This window comes from Mauremys mutica, chromosome 5 (assembly GCF_020497125.1).
Source record: "Mauremys mutica isolate MM-2020 ecotype Southern chromosome 5, ASM2049712v1, whole genome shotgun sequence".
In the NCBI taxonomy this organism is placed as follows: Eukaryota; Metazoa; Chordata; order Testudines; family Geoemydidae; genus Mauremys; species Mauremys mutica.
The window spans coordinates 94205636-94218117 of record NC_059076.1 but is presented as its reverse complement, the minus strand read 5'-3'; the positions used below and the strand labels follow the sequence as shown (position 1 = coordinate 94218117).

General features: G+C 38.7%; 1 protein-coding gene across 6 annotated transcripts in view; it reads left to right on the top strand.

The window, feature by feature from the left end:
• Positions 1 to 11808, top strand: part of DCUN1D4 (defective in cullin neddylation 1 domain containing 4) — a 63982-nt gene extending 52174 nt beyond the window's left edge. For all 6 annotated transcript variants that reach the window (XM_045018588.1, XM_045018590.1, XM_045018593.1 and 3 more), the window contains 5 exons: positions 2132 to 2223; positions 4886 to 4994; positions 10360 to 10464; positions 10792 to 10894; positions 10990 to 11808. In XM_045018588.1, the coding sequence (XP_044874523.1) occupies positions 2132 to 2223; positions 4886 to 4994; positions 10360 to 10464; positions 10792 to 10894; positions 10990 to 11045 (465 nt within the window). In that variant the 3' untranslated portion in view covers positions 11046 to 11808. The remainder of the gene's footprint in view (positions 1 to 2131; positions 2224 to 4885; positions 4995 to 10359; positions 10465 to 10791; positions 10895 to 10989) is intronic.
• The last annotated feature ends 674 nt before the right edge of the window (positions 11809 to 12482 follow it).

Genomic DNA, 12482 nt, shown 5'->3' with positions numbered 1-12482 from the left:
AAAAGACCCTTTAAAATTCATACATAATACACCTGTCGTACAAGAAAACAGGATAGTCTGGCTTCTTGACTTGACTTTTGTGGGATTTTTAAAGCATTAAATCTGGCTAGATAAAATTATGATTTTGTACTAAGTGATTTGTGTGAAATACAAGACGCAACTCAATTTTGTAGTGTAATAACTCATAAACCCTCGTGGTTCATGGTGGGACTCAACTTTTGAGCTCTTGGGAAAATATTATTGTAATTGTAATTAGCAACAGAGTTTTAAACTGCATTAATAGCTTTTAGAAAAGCCTTTAGTGGCTGATCTTCCTTTCACTCTGTTTCCCAGGGACAGTTGCCCTGCACTTTATCCCAAATGTATCTCAAAAGTGGTGTCTGAGTTCCTGAACTAAATCTCCTGGTATTTTTTTTCCCCAAACCTTCTTTCTTACCTGTGGAATCTAAGCTTCATACCAGAGATCTCAACAAGGACTTGAGTTTTTGTTTGGATAGGACTAAGCTATTAGGAATTAGTCTATGTTTTTTGTATCTTTTGACATTCATTCTAAAGAGTGCTGTTTTCACTCAGCATCTCTGGGTAGCCTACACTTCAAGCCGGAAGGTCTCAATTTCAGCTCAAGGAAACATATCTATGGTAGTTCTGATAGAGCTTGTGTACTGAAATTAGAATGTAGCTGGGTCCTGCAGGTGGCAGGAGGGGTTAAATACCTTAGCTCAAAGGGCAAGCATATCCTAAATGGATTAGACTGTGAACTCAGATTTGTTATATGCTACCTAGAGTGACAGTACTTGAAGTTCTTAGGATTAAGGCAGCAGCAGCTGCAGCCTTGAAATATTTCCATTTTGAAAATCTGTAGGACTACAAGCTGGCTTTTCATTTAGTCATTTACTTGACACTACTCTCTAGATTTGGTATCTAGATTTCATGCATGTTGTAGAAGAACAATTCTGCAGTCTTTGTTTAATTAGAACTTACCAGCCCATGTTCCTGTGGCCAGTAGTGCATGGTAGACTCCCCCAAGTTGGAGTATGCAGTGACCACCATAAAGAAAAATAGTAGATTAGCAGTAACTATGGTTTTTGAGGATGTTGGCTCTGCATAGTTGTGTTACCAGTACACTATTCTTCAGAGCTCTTCCCTCATGGGACCCTCGGATTAAGTGGAAGGAATTGAGGCAGTTGGGGCCACATGGCCCTTTTAGCCTTTAGCTCCAAATGTTTCATGTGTGAGGGCATTTGGTTGAGCCAACAGCTGTAGTGTTTAATAGGCTCTCTGAAGTTTTGCAACACTTGGGAGGCTCAATCCACAAGTGAGATACACAGAAGCAGTGTTCTCTTGAAGAACCATAGTAACTGACAAACTTTATATTCACAGGAGAGCCTTTATGCTGTAATAAAGCCTACCTACATCTAGGTAAAGGAGGGTTTCAGTCACCTTAAATTACTTCAAAGTTGGAGTCAAGAGTTGGACCACTCTTTATGTAGCCATTGCTGTTTGTATTACAGCAGAGTTTTAGGATATATCCACACTGTGATAAAAGACCTGCGACACATCCTCGGCTGATCCAGGTCAGCTGGCTTGGGATGCAGGGCTATAAAGTTGCAGTATAGATTTTGAGGATCGGGCTGAAGCCTGGACTCTGAGACCTCACTAGAGGGGAGGATCTCAGAGCCTGGGCTGCCTACGCCCGAACATCTACACTGCAGTTTTATAGCCCCATAGCCCAAGCCAGCTGACCTGGGCTCTGAGACTCAGCGCTTCTTGTTTTTTATAGCAGTGTTGTTGTACCCTTTAGGGCCCAGTCATGCTAGATGCTGTACAGATAGTTCCTGCTCCAAAGCTTAAAGATGTAGTTTGATGGGCTTAACAAATTGAAAGGTAGGGTAGAAAGGGTAATTTAATACAGAAGTGTTTCTGAATAAATGAGCAATGTACTCAGTTTGTAAAACTTTTTTAAAAATTTTAATTTTTCAGTAGTAGGAGTTTCAACATCTTGCCTGTTTCACTCATATTTGAATGGCTCTTACTCTAAACTAAATAAAAGGATTTGGCAAGCGGTCTAGTAATAACTGTTCAAGAAATCTGTTGTCCCCTTCCGTCCTAATATTGTCTCCTTTTTAAATAGGTAGTTATGCTTGTTCTAGCTTGGAAATTGGATGCACAAAACATGGGTTATTTCACATTGCAAGAATGGTTAAAAGGAATGACATCGCTGCAGTAAGTGTCTTTTAAAAGGGTATAAGTCCTAATTTTGCTGTTGTGAATGTAATAATGTCAAATAATTTTTTCTCCAAAAAGACGTGTTGGTTTAGCGCACAAAGTGGATGACTCTGCTCTGGAGAACTAGACATAAATGTTTATTCTCCACTATCTACAGCAAGTATGGCTCACTTGCAGACATCTTTAAAACAATGTGTTCTTGCAGTTATGCTGAGCATACTTTGCTGATTTATGGCTCATGGCTTAAAATGTCTGCACATTGGGCAAAATGCTCATGTGAAGAGGGGGGGTTAATATGTTCCAGACTGAAGGAACAAGGCATCTGTAATCAGGCACTCTTTTGCCTCAGCCCACTCCAAATAAGACTTCAAACTCTTCAAGTCTTAACCAAAATCACCTCTCCTTGAAGTTGCTTTATTCATACAATGCTGAATCTCAAACATAGTGACTGTTCTGGATTCTAGTCTGTCCACACAAATTATTCCCACATGCAGACTACTTGCAAGGATTCTCAGTCACTCCTTGACAATCTTGGTTCCTTACAGTACCTACTTCCAAATGCACTTCTGTAGGAAACCCTTCAGCCAAGCTTCTTCTCCAGGCTTTTTCCTCTTGGGGCTCCTCTTGGCAAGTCTGGTTTATCCCACATCCCAGATATGTCTCTGTCATTTTAGAGTGGACCAGTCTGTTCAAGCCCCAAAGTTTCAAAATCAATGTGCATGTGTTAGGCCATATTGCCAGGCTGTTACAGCATGCAGGGTTTAACAATGAGTAGTAACAAGCATCTTCAGTCTCGTGAGACCATGCATATGCGCCCCTGAGAGGTAAAGAATTTACTTAATTGGTTTTATGGCAGCTGTGGCTGAAGAGACCCACTCAAGACAAACAATCTCTGACGCATCTCTCACATTTAAAGGTGATGTTTTGATCCTTTGGACTCTGCCTTCTGCGAGCTCTTTTCTCCTTTGCTAAGCCAGACTGCCTCCTTTCGTAACTGTGAGACCTTTGTTAAGATCTTGTTTCCAAAAGCTGCGGTCCTGAGTGTGATCTTCCCAGTTATCCACATCCATGTCCATTTCTTTGAGGTCTCGCACACATCCTTGAAACACAATTGTGAGCGTCCTTTGGGTCGTTTTCCAGATGCCAGTTCGCCGTAAAGGATGACCTTTGGGATGCGCTCATCATTCATTTAGCACACATGCCCAAGCTAGTGGAGGCGTCTGTGTTTGCATGCTGGGTATGCTGGTTTGTTTGAGCACCTCAGTGTTGGTGACGCCGTCCCTCCAGGAGATTCCAGAGATTCAATGAAGGCAATTCATATGAAAGCTGTAGAGCCTCTTTTACTGGTGAGAGCATAAGGTCCATGCCTCGCTCCCATACAAAAGTATGCTGATAACACATGCACAATACACACAGATCTTTGTGTGTTCTGTCAGTTTATTGTTTTGCCATATCCTCTTGCTCAAGTCTAGACATCGTTGTGGTGGCTTTTTCAGTGTGGATGTTGAGTTCCATTTCAAGTGAAACGATGACTGCGATAGTGGACCCCAGGTACGTGAACTTGTTCATCACTTCAAGTTCATAGTTGTTGATCTTGATGGAGGGTGCTTCTTCAACTCCTTGGCACATTATGTTAGTCTTTTTTAGGCTTATGGTAAACCTAAAGTCTTGGCAGGCTTTGGAAAAACTGTTCATGAGGTTTTGGAGCTAGGCTTCTGGGTGGGTGGTCATTGCTGCATCGTCCGCGAAGAGGAGGTGTTGGATGAGGACCTCCCAACTCTTGGTTTTAGATCTGAGTCTTTCAAGATTGAACAGCTTTCCATCAGATCTTGTGTGCAAGTAGATTCCCTCAGTTGAGGAACCCAAAGCTTGTTTCAGTAGCAAGGAGAAGAAGATCCCAAACAGAGTTGGGGCAAATACATAACTTTGCTTGACCCCACTATGAATCTGGAAAGCCTCAGAGACTAAGCCATCATATTGGACTGTGCCATACATGTTTTCATAGAAGGACCAAATCATGGTTTGGGGGGCATCCAAGCTTTTCTAGAAGTGCAAATAGTCCGCTTCTACTGACAAGGTCAAAAGCCTTTGTGAAGAGGCCTTTTTTTCTCCACATTTCTCTTGTAGTTGTCTCATCGAGAAGATCATATCAGTAATAGACTTTTCGGCTCACAAGCCACACTGTGATTCAGGATAGATTTTGTCTATAAATAACTGTCAAATAACTGCAATATTGTGATAGTAGTCAAAGCCTTGTAAGGACAGGAAAATTGCAGTGGTGTAACTTAAATCAGTTTTTAAATTGGTGCAAACCCTGTGCAGATGCTTTTACTTCAGTTTGAATGGCTTATTTAGGTTTAACTTAAACCTGCTCCCAATCAACTTAAACTTAAAAAAAACCCTACTCTTAAACCAAAATAAGTGTATCCACACAGGGGTTTGCACCAATTTAAAGAAATTTAATTTCCATTCACACCTTAGGTTAAACTGGTGCAATGTTCTTGTGTAGATAAACCCACTGATATGTATTTAACTTTCATGGAGGCAGCATATAAAGGTGGGGAAATGAAGACAAACCTAAGGATATTTGGGATATCTTTTTCTAAAAATTCAGATGAAAATCTAGTGTTGGATTATTAAAATCTTCTCTTTTTTGTAGATGTGATGTAACAGAGAAACTGAGAAATTCCTTGGATTACTTGAGATCCTTATTAAATGAGCCTACAAATTTTAAGCTAATTTATAGATACGCATTTGATTTTGCACGGGTGAGTAGTCCAGGACTCAGTCTGACTTTTATTTGTATTGCTTTCTGTGGGTTCACTTTCACATACAACAGCTACAAGTCTGGGACTAGTTGTTCTCAGGATGCCAATTAAGATTACTTCCAACACACACAAATGTTCACTCTTTAAAATTGACTTTGTGTGTTTCCAGATACTATGTATGCCAAATATCAACATTGCAGAGGGAAAAAAGGGGGGGTGAAGGACAAGTCCAGTAGCTAGTGTTCATTTTGGATGCGTTAGATTACGGGTTCAGTCCTCTGCTTCACCAAAGACTTTGTGCATGATCTTGGACAAATCAATTGGGCCCTGATTCTGTGCCTATTGAAGTAAATGGCAATTTCCATTGACTTCAGTCACTCAGGATCAGTGTTCTGGTCTCTATGCCTTCGTTCCCCATCTGTAAATAGGAATAGTACAGTAGAACCCCGTGTAACCAAGCCTCTGTTATCTGGCTTTCCATAACCACCAGCTACCTGGGGCTGACAGCGGGAGTCTCGGGCTCTCAGCCCAAGCCCCGCCGCCCATTCTCTATTTTATCTGGATTTTTGGTTACCCGATCTGGTCCCAGTCCCAATTAGATTGGATAATTGGGGTTCCACTGTACTTCCCTACCTCACAGGGATTTTGTGGGGATAAATACAGTAAAGATTGTGAGACACTTTACACCAGGGTAATGAGTACCTAAGATAGACAGATATGTTACATATGATTGGGTTAAACCAGTGGTTCTCAAACTTTTTGTACTGGTGACCCCTTTCACATAACAAGCCTCTGAGTCCCGCCGCCCACCCCCCTAAATTAAAAACACTTGAAAATATATTTTAAACACCATTAAAATGTTGGAGGCAAAGCGGGATTTGGGGTGGAGGCTGACAGCTCGTGACCCCCCCATGTAATAACCTCGCAACCCCCTGAGAGGTTCTGACCCCCAGTTTGAGAACCCCTGGGTTAAACTGTAACTTACTGATTCACACACTAGTCCTTAAAAACTTGCACACTTATCTGAGAAAATGTCTTGAAGGCTTAGAGAGTCTTCACCTATCTTATTTAGTATAGCAGTTGACAGCTATATTGGTTAAAAAAATCTGATAAAATACTTGTATTTCAAAAGAAATTCATAATTGCTGTTTCTGAACCTGTGCCTGTTCGTGACTATCTTGCAGAAAAGTCAGACATTTGTGACACTGAGCAATAACAGAGCCCAAAATAAGTTATTCAAACTGTTAAAGCAGGCTGAGAGCTGTTCTTCAACCAGGAAAAAAACCCTAATCTTTAAATGTACAAAACCTAATGGTAACATTCGTTATGCTCACAGGAATATCAGTGTCCCCAATGATACTCTTCATAAGGTTGATACAAGACTTAGGAATGCCAGTTATTTTTCTTCTCTGATGTTTTCCGTACGCTTATCATCATGGAACTCCTCAATTGTTCTATTCAACAAAATGGGCTGGAGGTTTCCTTTAACACTTAAATGAGGAGGATGTGCGGTGTTATCACAATAAACTTTAAAAGCAGAATGATGCCAAGTCCGTTACAGTACACGAAGGAGGGGAGAGAACATGTGACAAAAACCTCCAGCGTAAAGCCAGAATTTCCTTCACTGAGCCACAAATTGATCTTTGTCAAGACAAGCATTAGACTTTTTTTCTCTTAAAATCACACACCCACCACACAACCCAACAACCTGATGTGGCAAAAGCTGGCTGTGAAATAAATACTGATTCATAACTCTTTCAGAAGATTATGAATTGTGTTCTCAGTACTTGTTAGATAGGCATCCTGATCTGATTTCACTCTTCCAAATACAAAATGTGTACTGGTAATACTGTGTTTGGTATCAGGACTCATAATTGATGGAATGCTATTCCCACGCAAAAACATAGATCAAGTAACTTGGAACTCCTCAGACTCACCAGGTATAAAGCCTGTTTGGAATTTATTTGACAAAACATTTTTTCCATCAGAAAATGCTGATTTGACAAAACCAAACTTTTTGCATAAATGTGTCTGTGTTTATTCATTGGCCCACAAAAGGAGAGTGAATGCTTTGCCTGATTCAGAGCAGGGACTTGAACATGGATTTCCCATATCCCAGCTGTGTGTCCTAACCACCAGACTACTGGCTCCTGTGTCTCTGGAATAGTTGCGAAAAGGATCTTTTTTTTTTTTTTCCGATGCAAAATGAAACCGTAGTTTTTCACAAAATGGAATTCTTGTTTTCTGACCAACCCTAACCAGGAACTAGAATGATCATATATACATTGTAAGGTAATTTAGATCAACTCTTTGTGATGTTAGAACATACATAGAGGAGCTTACATCTGAAGTGATCAGTTTGTGTGGCAAGACTGAAGATCAGATTCAAGAAAAACAAAAAAATCCTAAAGCACCAAAAAATTGACAGTAAAAGGCTAATAGACCAGGTATTACAAAAGCAACTTCAGATTGAACTGAAACATAGATTTTTTAAGTGTTACAAAACTTAGATCCACCACAAGATGTCAACATTGACATGTCATGACGGTATCATAGATGCTGCAACAACTGTAGTTGGTTCCTAGACAAGCAAACCTAAAATCTGCAAAAGTGAGGATATGTGGAGGAAAAGAAACAAGCCAAAGCAAATACAGTAGAACCTCAGAGTTACGAAAACCTTGCAAATGGAAGTTCTTTGTAACTCTCTGAAATGTTTGTAACTCTGAACAAAACATAGTGGTTGTTCTTTCAAAAGTTTACAACTGAACATTGACTTAATGTAGCTTTGAAACTACTGTGCAGAAGAAAAACGCTGCTTTTAACTATCTTAATTTAAATGAAACAAGCACAGAAACAGTTTCCGTATCTTGTCAAATCTTTTTGTTTAATGTAATTTTCTAGTAGTTTACATTTAACACAGTACTGTGCTGTATTTGTCTTTTTTGGGGAGGGGAAAAGGAGGGGTGTCTCTGCTGCTGCCTGATTGTGTACTTTCGTTCCAAATGAGGTGTATGGTTGACCAGTCAGTTTTGTAATTCTGGTGTGCATAACTGTGAGGTTCTACTGTATATCCATTCCTCAAAAACATCTCCAGAAAAAGTAGCAGCAAAATATCTATATATAAAACAAAGGACAAAGTAGTGAAAAGCAGCACGAGAAGAAACGAGAGGAGGTACATGGATAACATCGCCAAAGGAGCTGAAGTGGCTGCTGAAAGAGGAAATATTAAAACACGTTATCAACTCAGCAAGGTTCTTACTGACAAATTTTCACCAGCCAGAGGGCTTATTAAAAATATACAAAAAAGGACCTTAAAAGAAAAAGAAATGAGAGCAATTGGCCAGGCACTTTCAAGAGGTGCTAAACAGATGAACAACACAAGAAACTATTGACTTTGATGAAGAAATTAAGCATCCAGTGTAACGCCGCCTGCAATGACTCAAGAACATGAGTACCAACTTCAAGGCAAACTGTTAGAATGCAGGGCACAAACCCCAAATTGGTTGTGAGTTCTATAATTAGATTTCACCAACCAGTTATCAAGTGAACTCCTCAGACACTATAACAGCCTTAACAAGGAGTCACAGACAGTCCCTTTGGGTACTCTGATCTGGCTCGACATCTAGGGGAGCATACCTTTGTGATAGATGATCCCTTACACCAAGAATCACAGCAATATTCAGGTTAGTCCCTGTCCCAAAGGACCAGGCACTTACACCAGGTCAATTGCACCTTAAATATCACCCCAAAGACAAAGCTTGTAACCAATCCTACAATGACTATATAAAAATTATGAAATAGAAAAAGGGAACAGGAGAGTTATTTACAAGTTAAAGCAAATAAACATATATACACAAATGAGTTGCAGTCTTAAGTTTAAAAAAAAATAGAAGCTTCTATAATAAGCAGGCTCTACATGTCCTTTAGGGCTAACCCAGGCTCAGCAGCTGAGGGTCTCTTGCTTATTCCTGGAAACACATAGCCATCCCAGAGTCCAAGCATCATATAGATAATTAGTTACTTCTTGTTAGGGGTTTTATTCTCTTCTTCTCATATCCTCGGACTCCTCCCATCGGCTGTGTTTGCAGCTCAATTTGCATTACTCATCTTCACAGAGAGGAAAGCAGGACAACAAAAGTCTTTTGTCCTCTTGTTGATGGTACGTAGGGAAATTCCGGTTGCAATGTCCCACAATAGATCATATGATATTGAGGGAACTTTCCTTTTGAGAAGGCTGTAACAGCTTGTCTTGAAGATCAACCCTTCATGCTAATTAATGGCTCTCTCCTGTCTGGTCATTTACAGTGGCACAGGAGCTTACAATGTAACCGTTCAAATATTGCCTTACAACATGGGCTACAGATGTTATAAGTGAGATTAATGCATGTAGAACTCAGAAGCATCCAATAAAATCTAAACACTAAATACATTCTTAGAATTCTAATACTTGTTTTAATAATACTAACAAATGGGAGCCAGACTGATTCCAGCTATGTATTTGTCAGTGTTCAGTTGAGACATGGGGACGTTGACCTGAGCTGGCACCTGGTCTGCCAGAAGCACACTCAGAATTAGAGATAACATCTCATGGCACAAAGTGAAAGACAATAAAAAATGTAAAATCTGAGGAAGCTACAGGCGAAGACCAGGTCTTGCAGGAAATGTTTAAAACTTGCGATAATGATCATTGATAGAATTACCCAATTTGTCAACATTATAATCAAAATATCAGAGAGGTGACCTAAGCAACTGCAATAACAGGAAGGTGCTCTTTAGCAAAATATACTGGGACTTTCAACACAGAAATGCTCTGCACTGCTACTAAGCGTAAACTCTGAAATTTAACCAAATTTAATGAATCAGAAGAGAAAGAACTCTGAATTACATAGGCATAAATGCATCTTAAATCGGTGTTGTAAACACTTGTTTGTTACTGAAAGAAGCGTTTTTGCAATATCGTCTTAAGCAGTATAAAGGAGGTGGTTGAAGCAAAGCTAAGGCAAGAGCAGGCTGAATTTCTACCCAGAAGACCATGTGTCGACCAGATTTTCACACTTAAGTGGCTGCTTTCCAGAAAGTTCTGAAATTGTACCCCAAGAGTGGCTGCTTCATCTACAGTAGGGATCCTTGAACTACAGTTAGGATGAAAAGTAACTGGTGTTTCTACAGCATGGCAAATAGCGGTAAAGAAACAGAGTTTTCATTGGGAAGTCTTACTTTGTTGTATATGTTAAAACAATACAGTGCTTAATATACAGGTTGCCTGCAATTTAGCAGTAGTTTTCATGATGTGCCAAGAGTGAACAGTGGTGCAAATGAGAAATATTGAGATAACATTTTAACTTTGTTTCTTCGCTTCCAACAGGAAAAGGACCAGCGCAGCCTAGATATAAATACTGCCAAGTGCATGTTAGGACTTCTATTGGGAAAAACATGGCCTCTTTTTCCAGTATTCCACCAGTTCCTAGAGGTATACAACAAAGTTTCAGTTTGAAACAGATTCACGTTTTATGTGGTTTTTCTCTGAAATATTAATATTTTAATTATATTAGTACTAGTAGACTACTGAAATACAACTCAGTGCTTATTTTCAAAATTGTCATTTTGTAAATTCATAACACTTAAAATGCACCATCCAAGCCCTAAAACTATGCCTTCCATTGGTTTAGAGCTTCAATAATTATCCTGTATTGCATTTGAGTTCTATTAAAAACCTGCAAATATTAAAAACCTGTGATTTTTTCACATTGTAAACTCCAACTTTGTTTTAGTAACTTACACTTCTTATCTTAAACAGCAATCAAAATACAAAGTTATCAACAAGGACCAATGGTGTAATGTGCTAGAATTCAGCAGAACAATTAACCTTGACCTCAGTAATTATGATGAAGATGGAGCATGTAAGTATTCCTTCAGTTTTCTCCATATGCCCCTACTCCTGCAGCCTCTCTTCCAAGGTTTATGTAAAATATAATTATTTGATATCTCTCTACAGGGCCAGTGTTGTTGGATGAATTTGTGGAGTGGTATAAAGGGAAACAGATGACATAGGAGTTTACTATGCACAGCCGCTCAAGAGTCACTGTTACCACAGTTGTCAACCATTAGCCATAAACTGCTGTTTGTATCAAAGCGCATGCTGCTTTTCTTGCACTGTATCCCTTTTGCAGGGAACTTTTGGTGTTTGCTATTTAACAGGCCAGCTATGCTTGCTGTGTAGCATTGTTCTCTTTGAAGGCTGCTTTGCATTTTGTATTTACACTACAGATTGGTGAGCTTGCAAGCATCCTCACTGTGATTATGTGTATATTGCTGTCTAAATTTTGTATATGTGTATAAAAAAGCTTCACCTAGGGATTATTTCTGGAGAAATGTATTGTAAAAATAATTTTGTGGCATATTTCTAGTCACCTTCAATGAACATGTAACTTCTAGTTTTTGTTTTTCATTTGGTCTCAAATGTAGCATTTCAGAAAACAAAATTAAGACTGTTTGAACATAGTTATCATGAGCAGGAACTGTTGGCAGTTCTAATTTTACTATTTAAGATGCCAATTTTTGAGACAAGGAGAGGTGCATTATGATTTTCTTCACAGGCATATGTCAAACATCACTTTTGTTTAGTAAGAAGTATTGATGTCTTTTTTATTATTATTATTACTATTATTATTATTACTATTATTAAAATTGTAATAGTTGTACATGCCACAGATGATTTCCACTTGGAGAAGAAAGTACTGGCTTTTTAATGTCAAAACTGCAGTAGTTTGAATATAGGTACAAGTGAACAAATTAAATTACCTTTTAAAAATGGGTTTTAGACTTTTGTAAATTGCCTTTGGCATGTTCCTTTTATTTTTGGTGTACCAAGACTGTTTGAACTATGTTGCTACAAAGTGAAATTTAAACTTTTAATCTAAAATTAGTGTTTAGCTGCGGAATTAAGGCTCATTATTCCCAGCCAACAGTTAAACCTGTGTTTAGTTTTTGTTTGTAACTTTAGTTAGTCTTTCTCATGCTATAATTTGTGTTTCTAAGTAAGTAAAAATTATATTGAATAGTGAAAGCTTAAGTACTTTCATGCTGGGGATTGGATTTTCCTGGCCAAATGTCCATTGCAGGCAGTGGGCACATTAAACACCAGCATTAAGGAGTTAAATATACAATACCGTTAGTAAGGGCCACTTCTTAATTTCATTAATTTGATTATCTGTACAGGAAAGTTTTAGCTATTTATTTGAGGAAAATGAGTGGCTGGGATGTGTTTTAAGTTCTGTATTTTGTCATGTCATCTTTGACTTCCGTTTCATAAAATAACATCAGTATTAATTTTTTTAAAATAGATTGTCATAGTTTTTGGTGCTATTAAACTTATACTTTGGTCCCTAAGGATTTGTGAACATGGTCCCAAAATGGTATATTTTAATAGTCGGCCACTGAATATTTTGGAATAAAGCAGTAACATTACTTTGCTGCAGAAATATTTTT